Source organism: Pseudopipra pipra, chromosome Z (genome assembly GCF_036250125.1).
Source record: "Pseudopipra pipra isolate bDixPip1 chromosome Z, bDixPip1.hap1, whole genome shotgun sequence".
NCBI lineage: Eukaryota > Metazoa > Chordata > Aves > Passeriformes > Pipridae > Pseudopipra > Pseudopipra pipra.
In genome coordinates, this window is record NC_087581.1 from 45,271,895 (window position 1) to 45,293,797 (window position 21,903).

A 21,903-nucleotide genomic window follows, 5' to 3' on the forward strand; every position below is an offset into this window, starting at 1 on the left:
TGATTTTCCCATGTCCTATTGCATATGCTACTACAAGAGCACCATATTAAATGAGTTATTATGTGTAATGCAAAGCCCCACCTATCAAATTGAATTGTCATGTGTCTTATCACTTGTAATCAACAACTTTTGACTAACATCATAAGCTATTGTCCTTGATGTCTCAGACGAAGGAATAATACAGGAAGTAGCAGGTGAAATACCCACCTTCATCCACTAGTAGGTGGAATTTATTTTTCATTTCTGAAAAAGTTATTTATTAATGGCAAAAAGTTCTTCATCATTTTGATGTGTGGTAAAAAGGACAAAATAAAAGGCCAAGAAAAAGAAGCAATCAGAGCTACTGATGTAAGACTCTACAGCTCTAAGAAGAGCCAAACATCTCTGAAATAGCAGTGATGACTAGGAATGTTGAGAAAAAGACAAAAGAATAAAGGAGGTGGGACAACACTCACATCTAAGCACTGTTTTCTGAAGGAAACAACTGAAGTGTTCCAGGTAGACTTAAAACACATCTAGGTATAAGAAACTGAATTAAACATATTTAATGAGATCATCCAGACTGCAAATACTATGTCAACTCTGTTATGCCTACATTGTTCACAAAAATTACCTTCATTTTTCTGCTTTCAGAAGAATGGCCTGTCTGGCAGAGTATGTCTTTTTTCTTATGATTACATCAAGTACATCATGAAAAAAGAAACTAAAAAAGCCTCCCTCCTCTACAATTCATACAAGTTTTGTGGACAAATCTTGTACAAACAGATTTAAACAACTGTGCCCATAAAGTGTTCTTGTATGCCAGTGAAAAAACACACGTGCACTGAGTAACACAAAGTATCTCCTTCACGAATAGAAACTCTTTCATCACTGCTCTGTGGTGGAGAGGCTGTAAATCATGAAGACTAGAGCACAACTCATATTTCTAACTTTCAAGAAGTAGGAGGGGTATGTAACATTAAAAGACAGCAGGTCTGGAGTATATAAACAGAAACACATTACTTCTGTTAATTAAATTGTAGGTCCCATTACTACAGGATGTAGTGAAGGATAAATGGGTTCTAAAAGAGATTAGATGAACTCAGAGAGAACAAACAGGTCCATCACAGAACATTAAGCACAACTGTTGGGCTACAGCTGGGTCGCAAAGTATCTAAATAGCTATTTGCTGAAAAGTGGCCGTGTGTGCTTGAGAAAGACTTCTTTATATATGACCAGGTTGCTAAACCCTTTGCATCTATTCCTTGCTGCAGCTGGAGACAGGGTACAAGGCTTGACAGACCCTTACTCTGATCCAAGAGGAATGTTCTTTATCCACTCTTCCTTCTTCCACTCGGGTAGGTCTGCAACCAATGACTTACTTTTAATATTCTGTCTTGGCTCAAAAAACGATTCTTTAAGATCTAGATTAGTTACAACAATGCCTGTAAGTTCAGAGGTTTATTATATATTACAGTGAAATTTGAGGGACTTTGGACTGCTTCAGATGCATCCGAGAAACTGGAAGCAATGGCTTCTTGAGGACCATATCACCAGCAGCTAATAATTGTATGGTATAAAGGATTTTCTTAAATCTCCATAGTAAACTTCATAAAAAAAACTCAGATGTACATTATTCCCACTTACTCCACATTCTCAGTCCTAACTGGCTATAATGCCAGACTGGAAACTTCTATAGTATTTTGCCATTCCCTTCAAGCCTTTACGTGAGGCAAAGTTATGGATAAAGAACAGCCAGGACAACACAGAGAAGCTGATGAGTGAAATGGCTAAGCCACTACCTATGATATTTGAGAAGTTGTGGCAGTCTGCTGAAGCTCCCACTGACTGCAGAGAGGGAAACATAACTTCTTGAAGAGAGTCCAGTGGAGGGCCATGAAGATGATTAAAGGGATGAAATGCCTCTCCTATGAGGAAAGGCTGAAAGAACTGGGATTGTTCCACCTGAAGAAGAGGAAGCTCCAGGGCGACCTTAATAGCAGGCTTCCAGTAGCTAGAAGGGGCTACAACACTGCTGGAGGGGGATTTACAAGGGTCTGTAGTGATCAGACCGGGGGGTGGCTTTAGACTTAACAACAGTAGGGTCAGATTGGGTATTAGCAAGAAATTCTTCCCAGCAAGGGTGGAGAGACAGTGGAACAGGTTAGCCAGGGAACTTGTGGACGACCCACTCCCAGAAGTGTCCAAGGCCAGTCTGGATGTGGCCCTGAGCAACCTGGTCTAGAGGAAGGTGTCCCTGCCCATGGCAGATGATCTTTAAGGTCCCTTCCAACCCAAACCGTTCTATGATTCTCTGATTACTCTGTGTTTGCAGATAATTTGTTCCAGTATAGATAAATAAAACGAGTTCTATAATGTGATGGCATTGAAAAAAAGAAAAATTACACATACAGCATGACAAAACCATACCCTTGTCTCAGTCTTTTGCCAAACGCAATGAATCCATCTTTGAAGTTAACCCACTGAAATTGCATACATTTGTGTTAGTTATTCCGTTAGACTGTGTACGTAGCTGAAGCACGTGAAATATACCAAAGGCCTCATTCAGGAGATTCTTCTGCTGTGAGGAAGTACTCTCAAAATGCAAAGTTGATAATTTCACTCATGAGTTCCCAAACAATGCCCAAATCTTATCGTTTGAAACCTAAATATTAATTTGTAAAAACCACATCTGATTCAATTAAAATTCCCCAAAACTCAGAGCTTTTATTCTGGTAATCTCTTCTCCTTAACAAAAGGAAACATAATTTTCAGAAGAAATTGAGCATCCAAAAAACCTGATTATAAAAAATGAGTGAAAGTTTTTGTTTGTTTGTTTAGTTTGGTGTTTCTTTTTTTTAAACTTCAAGTATTTGTAGTACAGTTGGAAATATCTGCATTCAGTCTGCAGCTACAGAACACAGCTTGCCAAAGTCAGAAAAAGACTGATTTTTACACACTTCATAGGAAAAGCGCTCTAATCGCAGAGGAGCACAATTTTTAGATTAAATTGCTTTAAACTAATGTTAATAAAATGTTAATAATTCAGACGTTTTGTTTTATTTTTGCAAAAACAATAACTTTATTAAACACAACACAGATTTTGGTCTCCTGCACAGAAATTACATTCCCACCTCTTTTTTTTTCCCCCAAGTAATTTTTTCATTCTGATCTACAGTTTTGGCCATGAAAGTCTAAGGTAACTAGCTACATTATCTATAGCCACAGAATCATAGAATCATTGAATGGCTTGAGCTGGAAGGGACCTTAAATATCATCTAGTTCCAAACCCCCTCCCATGGGTAGAGACACCATCCATTAGACCAGGTTGCTCAGGGTTCTGTCCAACCTGGCCTTGAATTCAACTGTCTGTTCACTGACAGCAAGAACCAATAGAACATGAATAGCTGCACGTACTAATTTTTGCTCCAACTCAACAAAAATATGCAGTTTTGCATGTTCTAAAATACTCTGCCATACGCAGATGTATAAAATACAGCATCAGAAGAAGCACTGGAACAGCCTCCCCAGGGAAGAGGTAAAGCCACCATCCCTGGAAGTACCAAAAAATGAGTAAATGTGGCACCTAGTGATATAGCTTAGTGGAGATGGGAGGTATTCAGTTAAAGGTTGGACTTGATCTTGGAGCTCTTTTCCAACCTTAATTATTCTATGTTTCTAAGATCCAGTATGACTTTTGGAATCTGGTATTTTTGGTAATGAATTGTATTATTATTCCGAGGGAGATTTTATGCAGACAAAACCATTAGTATTTTACAGCAGAGCACTTTTCATATATGTTAAAACACACAGACTCTGATTGAAGAGAGTCTGCAAACGAATCCAAGTGTCTTCGAGTTGCACTGACAATTTGGATAATTCTTCCAATAGATTTGGCTCTGATGAGAGAATCTTCAGATGTAACTGAAAATGAAAACAAGCAGTTAGTGAAACAAATACAGATAATAAAAAAATTCAATTTCAATACTTTGCCTTCAGGAAATACTTTGCCTTCCAAGTAAGGAATTCTTTTTCCTTGAATTAATTCCCTCTATTCCATGCTGCCTCCTTTTTGCTAGTTTTACCCAAACCATTTTACTCCCACATATGTACTAAATGAGACAAGGCAGCAAAATGTCTTCAATATGCTACTGCTTTACTAGATCTTCTTCTACCTAAGCTGCTGAATCTATCCTAATCACACACTCTTCTAGAGTATAACTTTCTCCTCCTTCTGATTTGCATCACAAATTCCTCTTTAGGCTAGAAAAGCTAGACAGATGCCCTGAGGTCAATCAGGATTATTATTTTAGTTATCCGTGTTGCATACAGCAGGAAGAATGATGCCAGCACACTCTATACCAATACAGACGGATGATATCTTTTCATGTAATAAACAGTAACCTTGTTAAAGCAGAAGGAAAAAACCCCTTTTGATCTTGTAGCAGTTATTACCACTTAATGAATGGAATAGTTGTTTTCCAGGCTACAATTTAAATCTGGGAGTATTGCTATTCAGCTTTAGCCTGAAAGAGAGTAGGTTCAGTTTGGATATTGGGAAGAAATTCTTTACTGTGAGAGTGGAGAGGCACTGGAACAAGTTGCCCAGAGAAGCCATGAATGCCCCAGTATTACGAGGTGCCTGAATGTTTATAACAATGTTTCACCAGTAAACTGTAATTAATTGCTTTCATATGGTTTCATAAATCAGAGTATCTTAAGCACTTGTATATCAGAACGGTTTCAGTCTTCTGCAGAATGACTTTCTCTCTAAGATTAACTTATACTGTGCTTCATCCAAATAACTTTCTGATTTATACAAGACCTGGGAGTTATTTCACTAGCTCTGTGATGCTTAACAGGTAACAGAGGAAAGGAAGCCCACTGACATGGAAAGTAAGTCAGGCTTGCAATGTATAGCGGTAAGTCCAACAAAATCTCTAATTTACTTTCCCAACCACTGTGCATTAAATTCTTTGCCTACTTAAGACATAGCATGTATCAGCTTAACAATTAACAACCATTTTTGTTACAAAAAAATAAAACCAATTCTAAATAAAAAATACTAGAATAAAACCTGGCTGCCAGGGTCCTATTCAGAATACCTGGGTTTTTTTGCAAATTTTTCTTGACTGTGATCAGATGAGCTGCCAAATCATCCAATACATTCAGTTAGACATTTTAAAACCATTCCCAAACAAAATCATTTAAGATACTCTTTCAAGCAGACAAGTTATATCCTTTTACTGCACAACCATAATTTTAAACAGGACTAACATAAAATTTTTAAAGAAAATTATTACCTTTAAAAATAATGCAAGGTATGCCTGAGCAAGTTCAAAGTTGTACTTCTTGTTCAGCATCATCCCAATCATTCTCAAAAAGCTCAGCATCACCTCCATTGAGCCACCACCTTCAGGGGCCAAACCTCGTAGTTCTATCTCAGTATTAGATGGTCCCAACCTTTTCAGCAGGTCAAGTGGAACTTCATCTGTGTTAAAACATTGAATGAGATGTTATCAGGAACATCTGCAGACAAGTACCTTATAAACCCTTCATAAGACAGGTTTATTCCAAAATTCTTAAGCAGTGACTATGAATTTCAAGTTCCTACTCTTTCCTTACTACTTTGTTTACAACAAAATGCCTTCCTGCCTTTAATTTACTGTCCCATCACATACTAGAGAAGTACATTTCTAATAAGACCCATGTTCTTTATTTGTAAGTTCATCTTGAAAAATACAAGTAACACCTTTATATTTGTTTCATTCCCCCCCCCCCGTTTTCTGTCCTTTAAGCTGAACAAAATTTCTTATTAACCACATAGCACTGTCATTTTATATCTCTTGGCAAAAAGAATGTATACACTTGGGATTTCAAGCTACTAAAACAGTGAATATGCTCTGAAAGAGATAAGGTACTATTTTTACTAGGCATCTTTACTGTTATTGACATTAAGCAAAACTGGGGATCATATGGTGCATCTAATGTAATTACAGCTTTTGTCAAGTGAATTCCTCCTGCTTTTTCTGGGACCTGGGGGGTGGTGGAAAAAATCTTTCTCATGGTAGAAATACATGCAATTTAAAAACTCTTTCCTCCTCTTCATAAGTGTTCCTCCTCAGGATTTCTACAATCCTACCTGATGACCTATGAGAATCCCACCCATTTGCTTTAAAAATGAGGAAGCAAAAACATGTTTGGTTGCAAATGCAACTGATGGTTGAAACACTTTTAAAAATGTAATTTAAGAAGTTACTAAGAAGACCAAATTCTCATATCATTCCCAAAGACTCTCATATCTTGGTAACTAATGGTATTAGACACTGGCTAAGATTCTTTAGGTGGTATAAATCTGTATTTGATTCCTATGAAAATCATTAGCTAGTTTTAAATGTAATTATGATATGAACAGTACTAAACGGATACATTAAAATAACTTCTGTGCTATTAAAAAAACTAAGCACGGAACATGTTATGAAATTGGTACACATACAATATGGGAAAGAGTGCACTTGCTCCCTGGTACAGCCAGCCTCTAGATGCTTGGTAGGGTTCTTAAATATTCACCTGAAGCAGTTTAATAGAATACTATCAATTAGAAATACTAAAAACACAGCATAAAAACACGCCTCATTTGTGACAGACAAAGTTCTGCACACAAAACGTTTCAAGTGCAGTTGAGTAAGCTAGTCAACTCAAAAGAGTTCAAGAAGGGGTAATAGAATTCCCAACAGAACTGCTTTGTAGACAAACTGCCAGTGAATCTCCATTTATATTTCCAAGGTAGCTATGTTAGCAATCATTTTCAAAACAACTAAGTTTCAATGATTCTGTAGGAGCACAAGTTAAGCTGGTACATGCCAAAGGCAATTTAATACATTAAATTTCAAAATAGGTTTCAAAGAAATCCAACACCTTATTTTTATATCATTTCTTCTTAAGCTTTAAATTATAAAACAATTAATTAAAGGTGTAAGTTTGCTGAATGCCTAGAGAAGTAGCCCTTAGGAGAACTTCCTAGGGACATTATGCTTTTCATCTTTCAGTAAATCACCAGACTATCTCTTACCAAATCAATCCCTTCCTTCCCCTACAAATAATACACAGCACTTTTCTGGGCAAGACCACCACAGTCTCCAAAAAGGCTAATGATCTCAGGAGCACTACCTTCTCTTCCTAGAATGGTTTTAGCCAGCATTTCTCTGTAAGGATTCCACGCTGCAGGCAAGCTGGAGTACCAATGGATCTTGACCTAGACTGGCTATCTATGCATTAATCAGGTCAGTCTCTTTGCTACTGTACTATGCATATTTTTGCCTCCCATGTGTTACAATTCTGACTTTAGAAAGCACATGTATTTCAAAACATAAGCAGCATCAACATTTTTAGTGAAGTATTTTATTAACTTACATTCATTAGTGCTCAGGGCTTCTTCAAGATGAACGCAGAAATCAGATTTCTGTGCCAGTACTCCAAGGTTTACTACCTTTGACTAGACCACAAAAGTATTAAAAGAGTGTACATGAATATGAAAATATATTTTTACAACTTAGATTATTTCCCTACTGACAGAATAAAAGACTTTGGCAAATGTGCATTAATGGAATGAGTTAAAACTGGCACTTTAAAGTCAGTAGGAATTTCACTCAGCACTAAAAAGCATTTAAGATTTCTTTGAAAATATACTAGATAAAAAAAGTTATAATTTTTGTTGGTTTTACCTGTGTATCTTTTTCTTCCTCTGGTGGAATGTATCGGGGTATAAGACCAGGAACTGTTGGTATGAAGAAAGGTGCTGCCTTTGGAACTTTTGGTGGCTCTCTTGGTTTATTTTTTTTCTGTTAATTAGATATTTGAATTAAAATAATCATCATCATAGTAAGAATACATGGAAATTTTTTTTTGTCAAGAGTTTTATTTTTAAAATACTATGAAAACTCTAAACACTAATTGATAAGTAATACATAGGTAAAAGTTTTGCTAGTAAATGTGAAGATACTATTTAGAAGACAAACAACTCCTCTCCCAAATCCCAGGAATTCTGAAAAGCACCTTATGGCTTTCTACAGCAAAATCTTGAAAATACCTGAAAAGAGGGATCAAATTTCATGAATCGGTAATGCATCTCATAGAACAAGGGGAAATATATCTGGCTGTTTGCTATTTTTTCCACAGTTTCAGTACCTTGATAACGTCAAGGCTGAGGAGGTTTTTCCATCTTGATTCCGGTAATGAGGAAAGGGTCACCAGCTGCTCTTCCAACTGCTCAGGTGTGACATATTCTATCATTTCATCACATGGCTCTTCTTCTCCTGACATATCCTCATCTTTCAGGAACAGATATCATTTATGAACATACAGAGTCCACTTTTTTTTTTAAATCAAACCCAGTATTATTATGCATCTTGCAATTTTTGAATAACAAATGCATAACAGTTATGGATATAAGTGCTAGCATAACTTAGGGCTGAAAAGCTACAGAATCTTGTTAACCCTATGAAATATAATGTTTAGATTAAAAAAAACTTATAGCTAAAATGCAGAACTGGATAAACAAAATTTTAAAGACTGATAAGATTTGTCCACTTTGGCTGAAATTATATCAAAACAATTTACAGAATTCTAAAAGAACAATGAATTACTGTTAAAATTTTGTTAACCTTTTTAAATATATCCACAGAAATTTTAGTTCTACAAACTTTACAAAGCTGTAAAATCTTTGCATTTAAAGATGTACCATATTCATAACCTCATCACAATCTCTTCACAGGTATGACTGAAGTGGCACATAAAAATGAAGAAAATCTCAACATTAAAGCACAACATCCCACAACAAAATTTCTGTCATAAGATTTTCTCTGGACTTCCTTTGTGGTCTTGACCAAACATCTCTACTCTCCCTTTTTTTTTTTTTGCAAAATGCTACATGGCTAAAACAATGAATCTAGTAGAAAAGCCTACAACAACAAAGACCTGTAAAAACCATTAAGAGCTCTGAGCATCTAAACAGGAACTTGACATTTGCTGAAAACAGGAAGTAGATTAAAGCTTTCAGCCAGAATCAGGTTAAAAACATTCAGAGTTTTTGGATGAAATCCTGTCTCCCTAATTTAAGTATCTCAAATAAGTATGTGCTTAATAAAGCAGTCATCATCAAGCATGTTCCTCGCTCTTTTAGCGGCCCATGGCTAGGTGTTTCTCCTCCAGAGAGAGAAATGCAAGCACTGCAAAACTTGGCCAGACAAGATCGCCACCTAGAGGACCTCAGAAGCACAATCATTTCGATTAAATGCAGCTAAAATGCCATTTAGGCCTTTCTTTCACTAGGAATCTAGACAGGCAGGGTCAGCTGAACCCAATTCTCTTGCCAACAAGACAACACATAGCAGTGAATATACTGTGGCACACCAGGAGAGAAACAAGTTGCGAGGGAAGTGGAATAAAGAACAATCTCCCTCCCACTGCCAGACAGTAATGTTAATTTCAAACTGGCCCCACAAACGCCAAAACATAAGGTATTTACACAAGTCTGGGATTAAAGAAAGCCAGCAAATAGCACAATGTTTCTGCCACCTAAAAAAAAATCTTCTCAAAGATGTTGAAATCATCACAATGTAATTCCATGTGTCTGAACATAGAAACATGACTAGATTTTAGTAAATAGTATTAGCATATGAGTAAGCATGCCAAAAATGGTGGAAGCATTAGGAACAGCTCAGAGAAGGCATGGTAAGACACAATGAGTTTGTCACTGAGGAAGCAAATCATCTTCTATTTGAAATATAATAGCAAACTCAAAATAAAATATGCTTTTATCTGAAAATTACCTTGCACAGGGCAGGTGCTAGGGAGTGTCACCAAAGAAGGCTCATAATCTGCAGGAAGGGGCCGTAATGACACAAGTGAATACAGAGAACGGTTTGACCTGAAAAATAAGACAAGCATTTTAAAAACAATCTTCAGGTGAATGGGAACAAGCACTTTAGACATGATTTTTACTGCAGTCTAAAATTATTGCATTATGGCAATTCACCAGGTTCTAGTCAAGATCAGTTTTTCTAATCTACCAGATAAGCAAGAAATGAAACACATCAACAGATATCACCTGAAAATCTGAAACATAAAGGCTGTGCTGAAGTATTATTGCCAAGAACATTTAATAATGATTAAGGAACATAGGAACATGTACACAAGTCATTCTGCTGAATTATTTCTCTGGTAAATTATTTTTTCTGCCAATATAAACCAGGGCTAGGTAAAAATATTTGTCATTATTCACAAGGAAGGTCTAACAGTTGAACACTCCTCAGGCAAAACTACAGTCAACATATGTAACCTGAATGATCTATCAAATGAAAGGGGAAAAACCCCAAAACACTTAAATGGTGTGTTACTCCAGTACTGACCTAAGTAGTCATTTGCTTTAAAACCCTATCAGGAGGAAATTGAACTAAAACACATTACCTCTGTGCTCATTTATCACTAATAAAGAGAAATAATCACAACTTTCAAATACTACTCACAAGTCTCAGACAATGCTGTGTAGCAGGACAAGAAAAGCACTTCAAAAAGAAACACTATTTGAATAAAGACATTTCAAAGGGGTTAAAAAAATAGAGACAAAGAAAAACTTTAGGAATGGCATAACAGGAATTTTTAAGAATAAGAAAGAAATATTTAGAAAAAAAGATAACTTAATTATCAGAATAAATACCTTAACTGCGGAAATTTCAAGATTTATGAATCTCAGCAACACAGAATATCTCCCTTAATTACAATGAGACAAACACTGGAGATGATACTTCACAGAGCAATTCTCTATTTGCAGTGAAGGTGATTAAAAGAATTCTTTCCCATCTGAAAATCTGTGTAGAAACACAACTATTATACACTCACCACAAATAAATTCCAAGATCATCCACATGTGCTGAAGCCAGAAAATCTCCTGTAGGTGACATAGTAAGGCTCACAGCTGCAGAGTCCACCAAAAAACAATCTATAAGGCTAGGGAGAAGAAACACAACAGAGAAATTCTCAGCAAGATGAACTTGTTTATCTATGCATATTTGAATTACAGCTGAATGCAAATGGAACACTGGAAGTATGCACACAAATCAGGGTATTAGATGTATTCAAATATATTACATAAACTTAGCAAGTGAACAGCACTGTGCATCAAACCACTCATCTCTACAAAATTCTCTAAAATTGGCACCTCCTTAGACATCCACATTCTGTGGAAAATGTGATGAACCATCTGTCCACATTTAACTCCTTATGGCTAATGCTAACCTTCTTAGTGGCCATAAATTTTGAGCTCCCAAACAGCCCCATGTTGCTCTGACCTCATCTTTTAATGCTCTGCCATTAACTGATAATTCCCTTTATCAATACACTTCACATACAGCTGGGTAATACTTGCACCTAATGTTTCCAAAGTAAAGAATGGACTGTACAATGCAAAATTTGATTAACTGCAACAGTTTTGACATTACCGTATCTTCAGCCTGATATACTACTCCTTGACCATTCCTTTCACTATTGCAGAAAATTGAAAAAATACCATGCAAAACCAAGGTTAAAATATTCAGTAGTATGTGACTATTCTAACAGAGCGACATTTGAGTTCTGGATGATGCCATAAGTCCTGGATGATGTGTGCCCTGCCAGACTTCCACTCCAGTCCAGGTTCATAGCATGCTTGTCACTTGTTGAGGTATAAATTTTATTTACTTCAATATGTAAGTAAAAGTTGAATTTGACAACTAGTTTACCGAGAGAAACAAAAAGAAAAATGGAGAGCTGGAATACCTTGCTCTTGTTTATGGACCAAAATCAAAAGCAAAGTGAGAACTGATGAGAGCAGCTAGTTATACAACCTTGTTTTGCTCCCTAACTGTAGAAAAAATACAGATGTAACAAAGCAGTTTAAAATGTAAATCCTGTGGGCATGTATTTTCTTAAATACTATGCACTCCTGTGATGGTTTGACAAACCATGTTAAAAATAAAAGCCTTTTTTCCCCTCTGCATTTTCTTCCCCAACATTTCCTTCGGCATGTTGGTAGACACAGGTTTCAAATCTCAGGTAAGAGAAACATCATTCATCCCTTTCAGCATAAAATACACCAAGTTCCTGCTTGTGCCTTTCTTCACATAAATTGGCAATTCTTTCCCAATTTTCAAAAAGCTCTACATTAAAAACATCCACTAGGAATACTTACAATACATAAGGACAGTGAAGCGGCATTCCCAAGTAAAAACATATGTTTAACTAAGAGATGCCATACCATTTATCTAAGTCAGTAATTTTTGTAAAGTAGGATTCTAGAAACATGTTTTCCATCTTTTTATAAGAACAGTATCAAAGCTGAGGCTTTAGAACACTGAGTTTATAAGTCAGTTCTTCTACGTATCACTCACAGGAGTAAAGCAAGCATCAGGCTTTTTACTAAAAGCTGTTCCTTCTTGTAAATTGTGGTGGGGGAAAAATGTTTTCCCCCTGGAGTTACAAAATGGTAACCCCCAAGGGGGTGGTGACCCTTGGGGTTGACCCAATCAGCGCTCCTGCAAAATATAAACATATCACAAACAGACCAGAAAAGAAGGTGATGTGGTAATTGTTGTTGGAGAGGTGGCCATATTCTGAGGCCACGAGGAGAGAGGGGCCTGGAGCCCCACTGGGGGCTGGGCCCCCCCCAGCCCCCAGCTGGGGGGCTACAGGGACTTGGAACAGTGTTAGACTGGGCTAAGTATCTGTAGCTAAGAGCTGGGGGATGTTTCTCCACTGTAAGCAGCAGCAGAAGCAGCAACAGAAACAGCAGTGAATGGAGGCTGTGGCTGAAAGCCAAGAGATAAGGGAGAAGCAGCAAAGCCAGCATTGCAGCCAAGGAGGAAAGACACAGAGAAATGTCTGATGGAGACAGAGCAGGACTAAGCTCTACAGAGAGAGAGTTTGGGTAAGAACTGAAATAAATTCCCCAAACTCCTTGGAGATCCTTCCTAGAGAGGAGGGGTGGTGGACTCCCACTTGATGGAAGTCCTCCTCCCACCAGAGGGAGAGGAGCTGAGAAGCTCAGGCGTCCTGGAAAGCTGGACCAGGATGGCCAAAAGGAATGTGGAGGAGGGCTTCATCCCCCCACTGCTGCTGCTAAGCTAGCAGTTTGATGACAGAGCACAGGAGCTTTGCAAGGGAGCTTGAATCCCCTGAGGATAGGGACCGTCACGAAGACTCCTGCACTTCGTGATATGACGTGGTGAAGTGACCTTTGTCCTGGTGAACACAGCCCACGGAAGAGAAAGACCCTCTCTTGGAGTCGAAGGGCCAAGAGGGGCTTGGAGACCCTGCTCATGTGTAATGGAAAGAGATCCAGCTACAGCTGCTGCATGGGAGTGAGAGAGAGAGACTGCTGCCCTAGAGACACTGCTGCTCTGAGAGTGGAAAGGATCTTTCCTTTTCCCTTCTGGACTTTTATTGAAGGGAGAAGAGATTGATCCATTGTAAATACTGATTAATTATAGGAGAGATAGTTATGATTGTATATGATGTATTGTAATATTTATTTGTATAGTCATTGTAATATAATTCCCTTTCCCCCCATTTTGAGTCTTGTGTGGTGTCTGGAAAACCCATTTCACACTGGGTTGAGATAGGGGGGGGGCTTGGACTCGAGAATTGGATTTTGGGGCTCTCAAACCACGACACAATACACTCCTCTTCCTACAGTTAAGGGAAAACCTTGCCTTTACATTCTAGAAGAATAATTTAACCTAAGTACTTTCAAAAGCAGGGTTTGTCATATATCTTCCTAGATTTCAGCTTGATCTGAATTTCTTGCCATCAGAGAGAAGAGACAAAATATGTAATTTTGTTACGTAAACAAGAACTATTGTTAGGGTACTTTCAAAAACATTATGAATAGATTATTACTGCAAAGTGTTATGTTATCAAAGAAACGAAGTAACTGATATTCATTAATACTGCAATTTTTTGCAGGCATATTATTTTGGAAGGGAAAGAGTATTAGAAAGATGAAGTCCAAACAGAGTGCTAATTTTCTTCCCATTTATACTGGAAAGACAACACTTAATGTCCATCCTGTCTGTGCAAGTTTCGAGCTGGCTTTCCGCCAAGTCTCCAAAACTTGACAACAAGGCCTGCTTCCCAGAGAGGGAAGAAAAAACGAACCATGGGAAAAAAAACTGAAAGAAGTTTGAACGAAACGGGATTCTATCAAAAAAAATATATATTTACAATTATAGATATACAATTTAAATATATTATCCACAACAGGGAGTTCCCAGGAGGACGGAAAAAAAGGGAAAAGGGAGGGGGAAACAGGGATAAAAAGAAGCCTAAAAACAAATATCTCTTAAATATACCCGTTAACAGAGAGCTAGTCAATAAATATAAAAATGAATTAAATACCTCCCTGACTGGGACAGCAGAGCTGTGCAAGGCAGCAGCCAACTCCCGCACGCCTCCCGGAGAGACCGGAGATAACGGCAGGTCTGAGCAGTAGGCCCTGGCCTACATAAGCAAAGCCCGTCTATGGAGAGACCTGCCGCCTTCAGCCACCGGAAGAGAGAAGAGAGCGAGCTCTCTTATCTGCGCCTTTTTATATGTTGTGTTACGGAAAGGAATAGCATGGAATACTTCTTAAGTCATTACCCTAGTTCCTTCCTGGTTACAAGCTGGTCTCCAGGAAGGCCTAGGGTGAAACCATCACACTGTCCTATTTCAGACTAGTGTCATTCATCATGTAAGAACAGGTTATTTGTTTGTTGATACTCAACACACTTTAGGTAGTAAAACTTTTAACAGTATACAAAATTATTGACCATACCACATCAACTAATCAATCCCAGTGAAACCATTTAGTGATCACCAGAACTGCACGCTGCATAGCACTGCCTTAAATTACTTAAAAAAAAAAAATCTATCTGATGTGCTGCTAAAAAAATGCACTGACAGAACTCTAAGTTACTTTTCAGCTTGTTTTTTTATGGGCTCCTGAACTTCCTGTGTGTACTTGTATATTTCTTGGTCAAATTTACTCTGGGAGAAGCCTACTCACAGCGGATCACGAAAGAGAATTTTTGGCAGTTGCAATTAAAAATATAACTAACGTAAAGCCTTATTGTGTGCTAAAATGAATGTAAGTGAAAACAGGCTTCTATTTACAAAACCAGTTGGAGTACTGCATCCAACTCTGGGGCTCCCAGCACAAGACAGATATGAAGTTAGAGCAAGTCCAGGAAAATTACTGGAACACATTTCCTACGAAGAAAGGCTGAGAGAGTTGGTAAGTCCATGCTGGGGAACAGAAGGCTCTGGGGAGATGACTTTGTGGTCTTTCAGTATTTACAGGGGGCTTGTAAGAAAGGTTGAGTTAGACTTTTTAACAGAGCCTGTGGTGAAAGGACAAGGGTCAACAGTGTTGAACTGAAAGGGTGTAGGTTTATACTGGATACAAGGCAGAAATTTTTTATGATGAGGGTGGTGAGGCACTGAAACAGGTTGCACAAACAAGTTGCCAAGTGGATGGCCCATTCCTGGAAGTGCTCAAGGCCAGGCTGGAGGGGGCTTTGAGTAACCCGGTCTAGTGAAAGAAGTGTCTGTCCACATCACGGTAGTTGAATTAGATCTTTGAAGCTCGCTTCCCACTCAAAACACTCTATGATCCCATGAATACCTCAGCATATCACAATGCAGTTCAGCTTAAGCAACCTCTTGACCTTTAGATTATAGTGCTAGTTCCAGACAAAGAACAAATTAACACTCATGACACTATATGAAAACTCCAGGTGTCCTCAACAGATCTTAAAAATGCTGTTATTCTGCAGACCCAAAAAAAGGGTCTTGCATTGGACACAACTAAAATACTGAGAACTGAGTTGTTATACCATGCGCAACTTTGAATATCACATAGCACAAGTTGGTGACAGATAATCAAGCCAGAAGGCTTTTTGCCATTTATCAGACATGAGATTATTAGTTCTGCTATATGTTTTTAAAGTGACTCACCATCCAGAGGGAAGGTCCCAAGTCTTAATGGTGCAGTCCATTGATGAAGTTATTAGCCAACGACCATCAGGACTGAAAGTCTAAAATAAAATAGTCAATTTAATGGCACAATGGACAAGCCAATCCCTACAAGAGGCACTGTCAAGATTAGACTGCTGCCTAAAACCACGATGAAATGGTCTGGTGATAAACTGTTGTAAGTGAGAAAAGCTATTTCGAAACAGGTTTAAATATATGACACAGGACAGATCTGACTTATAAAAGTCAGGACCAAAGTGCTTTGACTGTTAGTGATGAAAACCACTAAGCATAAAATTGAAAAAATGAAATAGCTACTCATTTAGTAGCATTTAGAATTAAAAACTACTGCAATGAACTCTACAAAACACTATTACATAAGATGTAAATAAGGAATGGTCATTGTGTAGTGTAATCTCAGATCTGTTTACACCTGACTCACCTCTTCTATGTACACAGCTGAGACTACTGTACAATTGTGCTTCTCGATGTGTTCTTCATTATTCCTAATGCTTTATTTTGTTTGACCCAAAAGCAGCTTCTGGCAAAATTATAGTAAAATCCTGAAGTACATTAAAAATAGATGGCCATTCCAACACTATACATTTTAACTTGAAAACTAACATGGCCAAAACTGCTGTAGAGCTGAACTACAACTCCACAATTCACAGCTGAATATAATACTCAGTGACTTAATACCTGCAGAGAAATTAATTATCTTTAAAATTAATTACATATCTGTCTATGTCACCTTTACAGAAAATGAGTTAACAATTACCATGTCATTAATCCGTCCATGGTGTCCTGAGAATGTCCTGACAATCTTCCTGGTTTCTATATCCAAAACACTAATACTGAAGTCCTCAAAGGCAATTCCCAGAATACCACTGCCAAGAAAGATTAACATATATGATAGCGAATACTCAAGAGACAAAAAATATCCTAACATTACTCCAGGTATCTTTTATCCTAAAATAATTTTGGATAATATCAGTATTACACTCCTTCAGTCTAATAAAATATCTTATAATAATTTTGTTTTGTGTCTAGTAGTCAGTTATATTTCAAAGCATCAAATATATAAACTTAATTAGAATGCTGGTTGCCATTTCAGACAAATATGTACAGCAAAACAACATGCACATGGAATAGCTTCAGTTTCTTACCTATCTCTGTGAAGCAGAATTGCACTTGGAGAAGAAGAAAGTTCAGTGGAGTAAACTAGCTCTTTAGTTTTGAATTTCCAAAATTTAATTAATCCTTCACTACCAGCTGTGATTACCAGCTGGTTTAATCCATCCACTGCTACCCCTCTAATGGCCCCTTCATGTGCTGCAAATCAAGAGAAAAGAGAGTATTATTTCAGAATTTAAACTTAGCGTAGAAATCAACTGAATGCCAAAAACCATTCTGTATGTCTTTGCCTAACTACACTGAATGAGCAGTAAGCAAGTGACAAACAATTCTAAAGCCACCTGACAAGACTGCTCCAATATCATATTTTTTTTAAACCTGTACCGAAACCAAACTGCTTTCAAGTAAACACCTGGAATACAAATAAAAATTTGTGAGCAGTTGAAGCTGAATATTAGGTCATATTTCTGTTTTCAGTTTTGGGGAGCTTTTTGTGAGTGTGAGATTTGAGACTTTTTGAATCACTTATGGAATGCCTCCAGGAGGCCAGACCACTCCAGAAAAAATTTCCAGCTTTGGTTCCAGTACAAAGTCTGGAAGTTATCCTAGGCTACTTTACACTGCAGTGTAAAGACAAGACATAGCTCCTCTGGGTTTGGATCAATTTTATTTCTTTATCTATGCCTAGAGCTACTGGTCAGTAAATAAAATTAGAAAACTCATCCTGCTATCAACCAGTTATTTTATTAGGAGATCACTTCATGTTTCCTATGCTTCTAAAAATCCAGTAATGTTTAAAGGTTCTTTCCTTGTTTCTACAACAAAACATTCAGATCTTGAGCACCAAAAAACATGCATGAGGATACATGACATGAAATATATATGTATGCAACCATTAAAAGGAAACGACAGAACGCTGTCACATTACGTCATAATTTTGCAGCTGGGTAATTAAAAATAATACCACATGCAAAAAAAATAGACTTGTTTAGGATTTTAATTTCCCACTCACGTAAAATATTCTTTAATTTTTAAGCAGGGAGCACAAAACAGATGGGAAAATTTATCTCAGAGACAGAACCTTGTAACAAGAAGCCAAGAAATGTGCTTATCTCAAAAAGAGCAGAGGCCAGAGGATTTCATTTTGGTGGTAACCATTTTGGAACTGACAATTTTGTGTTAATTAAAACCAAGGATATGCTAACATCAGACCTGTTAAAACTAGCAAGGATCCTATCCTTCAAATGAGGTTTCTGACTGCAGTGCAACATAGGACAGTGTATGGTAATCAGAGACACTGAAAAGATTCCCAAATTCAACTCAGAACCTATGTTAAATATCCTAGATGACAGAACAACAGATTATTGCTGTTCTTTTCAGAGCCAGTATTTTAAAAGTCTAGCAATCCTTACCTTTTTCTTTGCCATAACGCCCTCTGTGAATGCCAGACTGCATGTTATACACATCCACCTGTCCAGTTGACATCCCAATTACAGCAAAGTTACCACATGAGGTAATATCAACTGCCTTTCAAGGGAATAAAAAAAAAACAACAAAACAAAGAACCTATGAAAAAAAATTCTCTGAGTGTATATCAATTAGCAAAGTTGTTAGATGATACGTAGCAAACGAAATATGTAGGAATACAAAATACTAATATATTTTTATTAGACTTCTTCAAGGAAACCTGCACAGAACCAACAACTTACATCTCAAAAAAGTAGAGGGAGGAGCTCTTAAAATAAACAAATAGTCAACATGTAATGAAAAGGCCACTGCTTGGTGATGAAAGTTTAGTGACATCCATCAGAAGCAATATGTAATAATATCAACACTGTAACCCAAAAAATCAAGACATCCACAAATTCAATCCCTAAGATAAAGTGTAAGCATGGTGACTGCATGCCTCTTTGAATGTGCATATTGCCTGTGGCACCCTAAAATAAGGCAAGTTATTTTAGGGTGCCAGGCAGAGTTTAAATAGCAAGAAACAAAGAAACAACGGTCAAGCTGTCTTTGGAAAAATACATTCCAAAGCAATCCAGTAGCCAAAAGAAAATCAGGTACTTACAATTAACTTTATTTTATCTACCACTTAACTACTACACACAAGGTCAGAAAAACAATTTATCACAAGATATAGGAGTTGCTCAATGCCTAGCACATGAAGTCTGCCACAGTAACTACTTGTCTACGAAGCAGGTAAAGCTCAGTAAACATTTGTATTGCCTTCATTGTGGGTTCAACACAATGTCATTGTGTCCCACTCAAGTTGTAAAGCATTTTACATACACTGTAATGCTGAAGAAACATTATAAGAAATAAACTTACTGTTGCATATATATCAATAGGTTTGTACTTGCTAAATTCTTCAGGCCTCAGTTTATGAGCTCCCATAGAAGTTTTCTGATAGTTCCAGGTTGTACAGGTTATATACCCTTGATGGCAGGCAATAATACCATCCCAGTCACTCTGATGTGCCACTTCTGCAAATGCAACATATAGTCCTTTTACAAACAGCAATTCTAAAGTCAAACAAGCTTTTCTGATATCTTAGGAAAGAGTATTTTGAAATAACTTTAGACAGAACAGTTCATATTTATTGTTCTTGTTGCACAGTTGAAAGGCTGCCATAGAGAAAAAAACACCTGGCAAAATGTTGTGCATGTGGTAGTGCAAATAAATGCTAACAGAACCACAAGCATTTTTTTGGATGTCTTATGTCTTTGTATGTTTTAGCCTATGCAGTTTGAAAAGCGTATTCCAATGCAAGTGGCTTAAATTGCTCCATCTGTACACATTTCCAGCTGAGTCTGTTAGCTGTTTCTTCAGCTGTTGAAGCAGCAGAAGCCACTATATAAGAAATTAAAGCTGGGATTAAGAGCTAAATCTGCTCCACACAGCAAAACACTTTTTTTGCATTTCCAGGAAAATTTGTTTCTCCAAAGCTCAGTATCCAAACTTTGTAGTCAAATATTACATATAAAAGTCTAAATAATGAGCAAGTTTGCCTTTTTTCCATAATATATACATTTAAAAAAATTGAGAGTTTGAAACTGGATATTTCTTGAACTTTAAAGTCTAAAAGGAGATACAAACAGGTTCATTTTACCAAAGACAAGATAGCAAAAAGGAAACAACTCCATAACGTATTTAAATAAATGGGGGGTTTATGTCTCCAAATGCAAGAAGGTATAATATTAATTTCAAAATAATTATTCAAAATTAATTATATTTAAATATAAATTTTAAAAATACACAGAGATATTTGCAACTAGTATGTACAGATAGTCTATATCACTGAAGTATAAATGTCTGTATCACTACAAATATGAATGTCATATGTGTCAAATTGCTACACAAAACTGTAAATCCAGATCTTTCAACATAGGAAACAATAAACCCTCCTCAGAAGAGAAAATATTTATACTTAAGACAAAGCAGACTTCAAGAGGAGGTCATTAATTTAAAGAAGCACATTTTGATGAAGCAAAGATAATTGTAATTCTGCTTCAAAAATGTTAGGCTCTTTATCTGCATACTGAATTACAAACGAACAGATTACTTGAACTTTGACATCGAAAAGTCACTGAAATGAAAGAGCTGAGGAATCAAAATCAGACATTGTTCCTAAGATTTCCTCAGCTGAAAAAGATCTTCATCCCCCCTCTAATTGCTGGTTCTCCAGCTGGAATAATATATACACCAAAAGATTCTGGCAGGAGATTTTCAAGCCAAAGGGCAAGATAGACGTTCAAAAGAAAATGCTTTTTTTGAAATATTGGAAAACTTTACAAAATAAAATGTAATTTTAACCTGTCAACAACTCATGAAAGGCCACAGATGCTCAATAATCTCATCTTATTATATCATAAGCTTTCAAAACAGTAGTGTCTTGAGGGTTAAAAGACAAAACAAATATATGATGATACTGTATTAATATTTACTCTGTGAAAGTACTCTGTGAAACATTTACTATGTGAAAGACCACTTACCCGAAGCAAAGGCTGTAATTGGTGGAAGTGCCATCGTGTCAAGCTTAAGACCTTTCTTTTTTGATTTCTTTTTGTTAATTGAACCTTAAAAATAGAAGATAAATGTCTCAGTCTCATGATGACAAATGAGAATAATGGTTTAAAAAGGATTGTTAACAAAACATAACGTTCCTATTAACAGAAAAATCTGGCTTATATAAACACAGCAGTGCTGTTCCCTATGGTTTGAAGAGGCAAGAATAGTATCAGAGTTCCTGTCAACATTCACGTGATGCTGAACAAATCACCAGCCTTTTACACAGATGTACTACTCAGCCTATTTGTTCCAGGATCTTGTGCTGAAGTCTTGAGGCAGAAGTTCCCCCATTACAGCTAAAAACATGGTCATACAGACATGACTATACAAAGCAATATGTAACACCCAGCCCCTTCAACAACCAAAGAGTTGGGAATTTCAAATTTATACCCAAAGGATATATATACAAAACCAATTAATCTGCATATGTCTTTTCAAACAGATCTAAATACATATACAACCATATAGATAAACACTTAAAACTAAGAATTATTTTAGTCTTTCTGATCCTTGCTCTCCAAACTATATCATGGCACTGTGTGCAAGATGTGTTTTAAGTTAAACTCTACATTAGATCAAAGGAACTCAAGCTATGAAATATCAATTTAGTCAACTGAATAGAAGGGGAATACGGTAAAAAGTTGTAATTACACATACTTAAATGTCAGCTAA

The 21,903-nt window shown here is 36.9% G+C and overlaps 1 protein-coding gene across 2 annotated transcripts in view; it reads right to left on the minus strand.

Moving 5' to 3' along the window:
• Window positions 1-522: 522 nt before the first annotated feature.
• WDR36 (WD repeat domain 36) overlaps window positions 523-21,903 on the minus strand; it is a 34,785-nt gene continuing 13,404 nt past the window's right edge. For both annotated transcript variants that reach the window (XM_064642503.1, XM_064642504.1), the window contains exons 11-23: window positions 21,156-21,239; window positions 19,492-19,646; window positions 18,573-18,687; window positions 17,193-17,358; window positions 16,805-16,913; window positions 16,009-16,088; window positions 10,879-10,986; window positions 9,810-9,907; window positions 8,167-8,309; window positions 7,704-7,820; window positions 7,393-7,474; window positions 5,283-5,470; window positions 523-3,903 (exon numbers count right to left, since the gene is read on the minus strand). In XM_064642503.1, coding sequence (XP_064498573.1) covers window positions 3,754-3,903; window positions 5,283-5,470; window positions 7,393-7,474; window positions 7,704-7,820; window positions 8,167-8,309; window positions 9,810-9,907; window positions 10,879-10,986; window positions 16,009-16,088; window positions 16,805-16,913; window positions 17,193-17,358; window positions 18,573-18,687; window positions 19,492-19,646; window positions 21,156-21,239 — 1,595 coding nt within the window. In that variant the 3' untranslated portion in view covers window positions 523-3,753. The remainder of the gene's footprint in view (window positions 3,904-5,282; window positions 5,471-7,392; window positions 7,475-7,703; window positions 7,821-8,166; window positions 8,310-9,809; window positions 9,908-10,878; window positions 10,987-16,008; window positions 16,089-16,804; window positions 16,914-17,192; window positions 17,359-18,572; window positions 18,688-19,491; window positions 19,647-21,155; window positions 21,240-21,903) is intronic.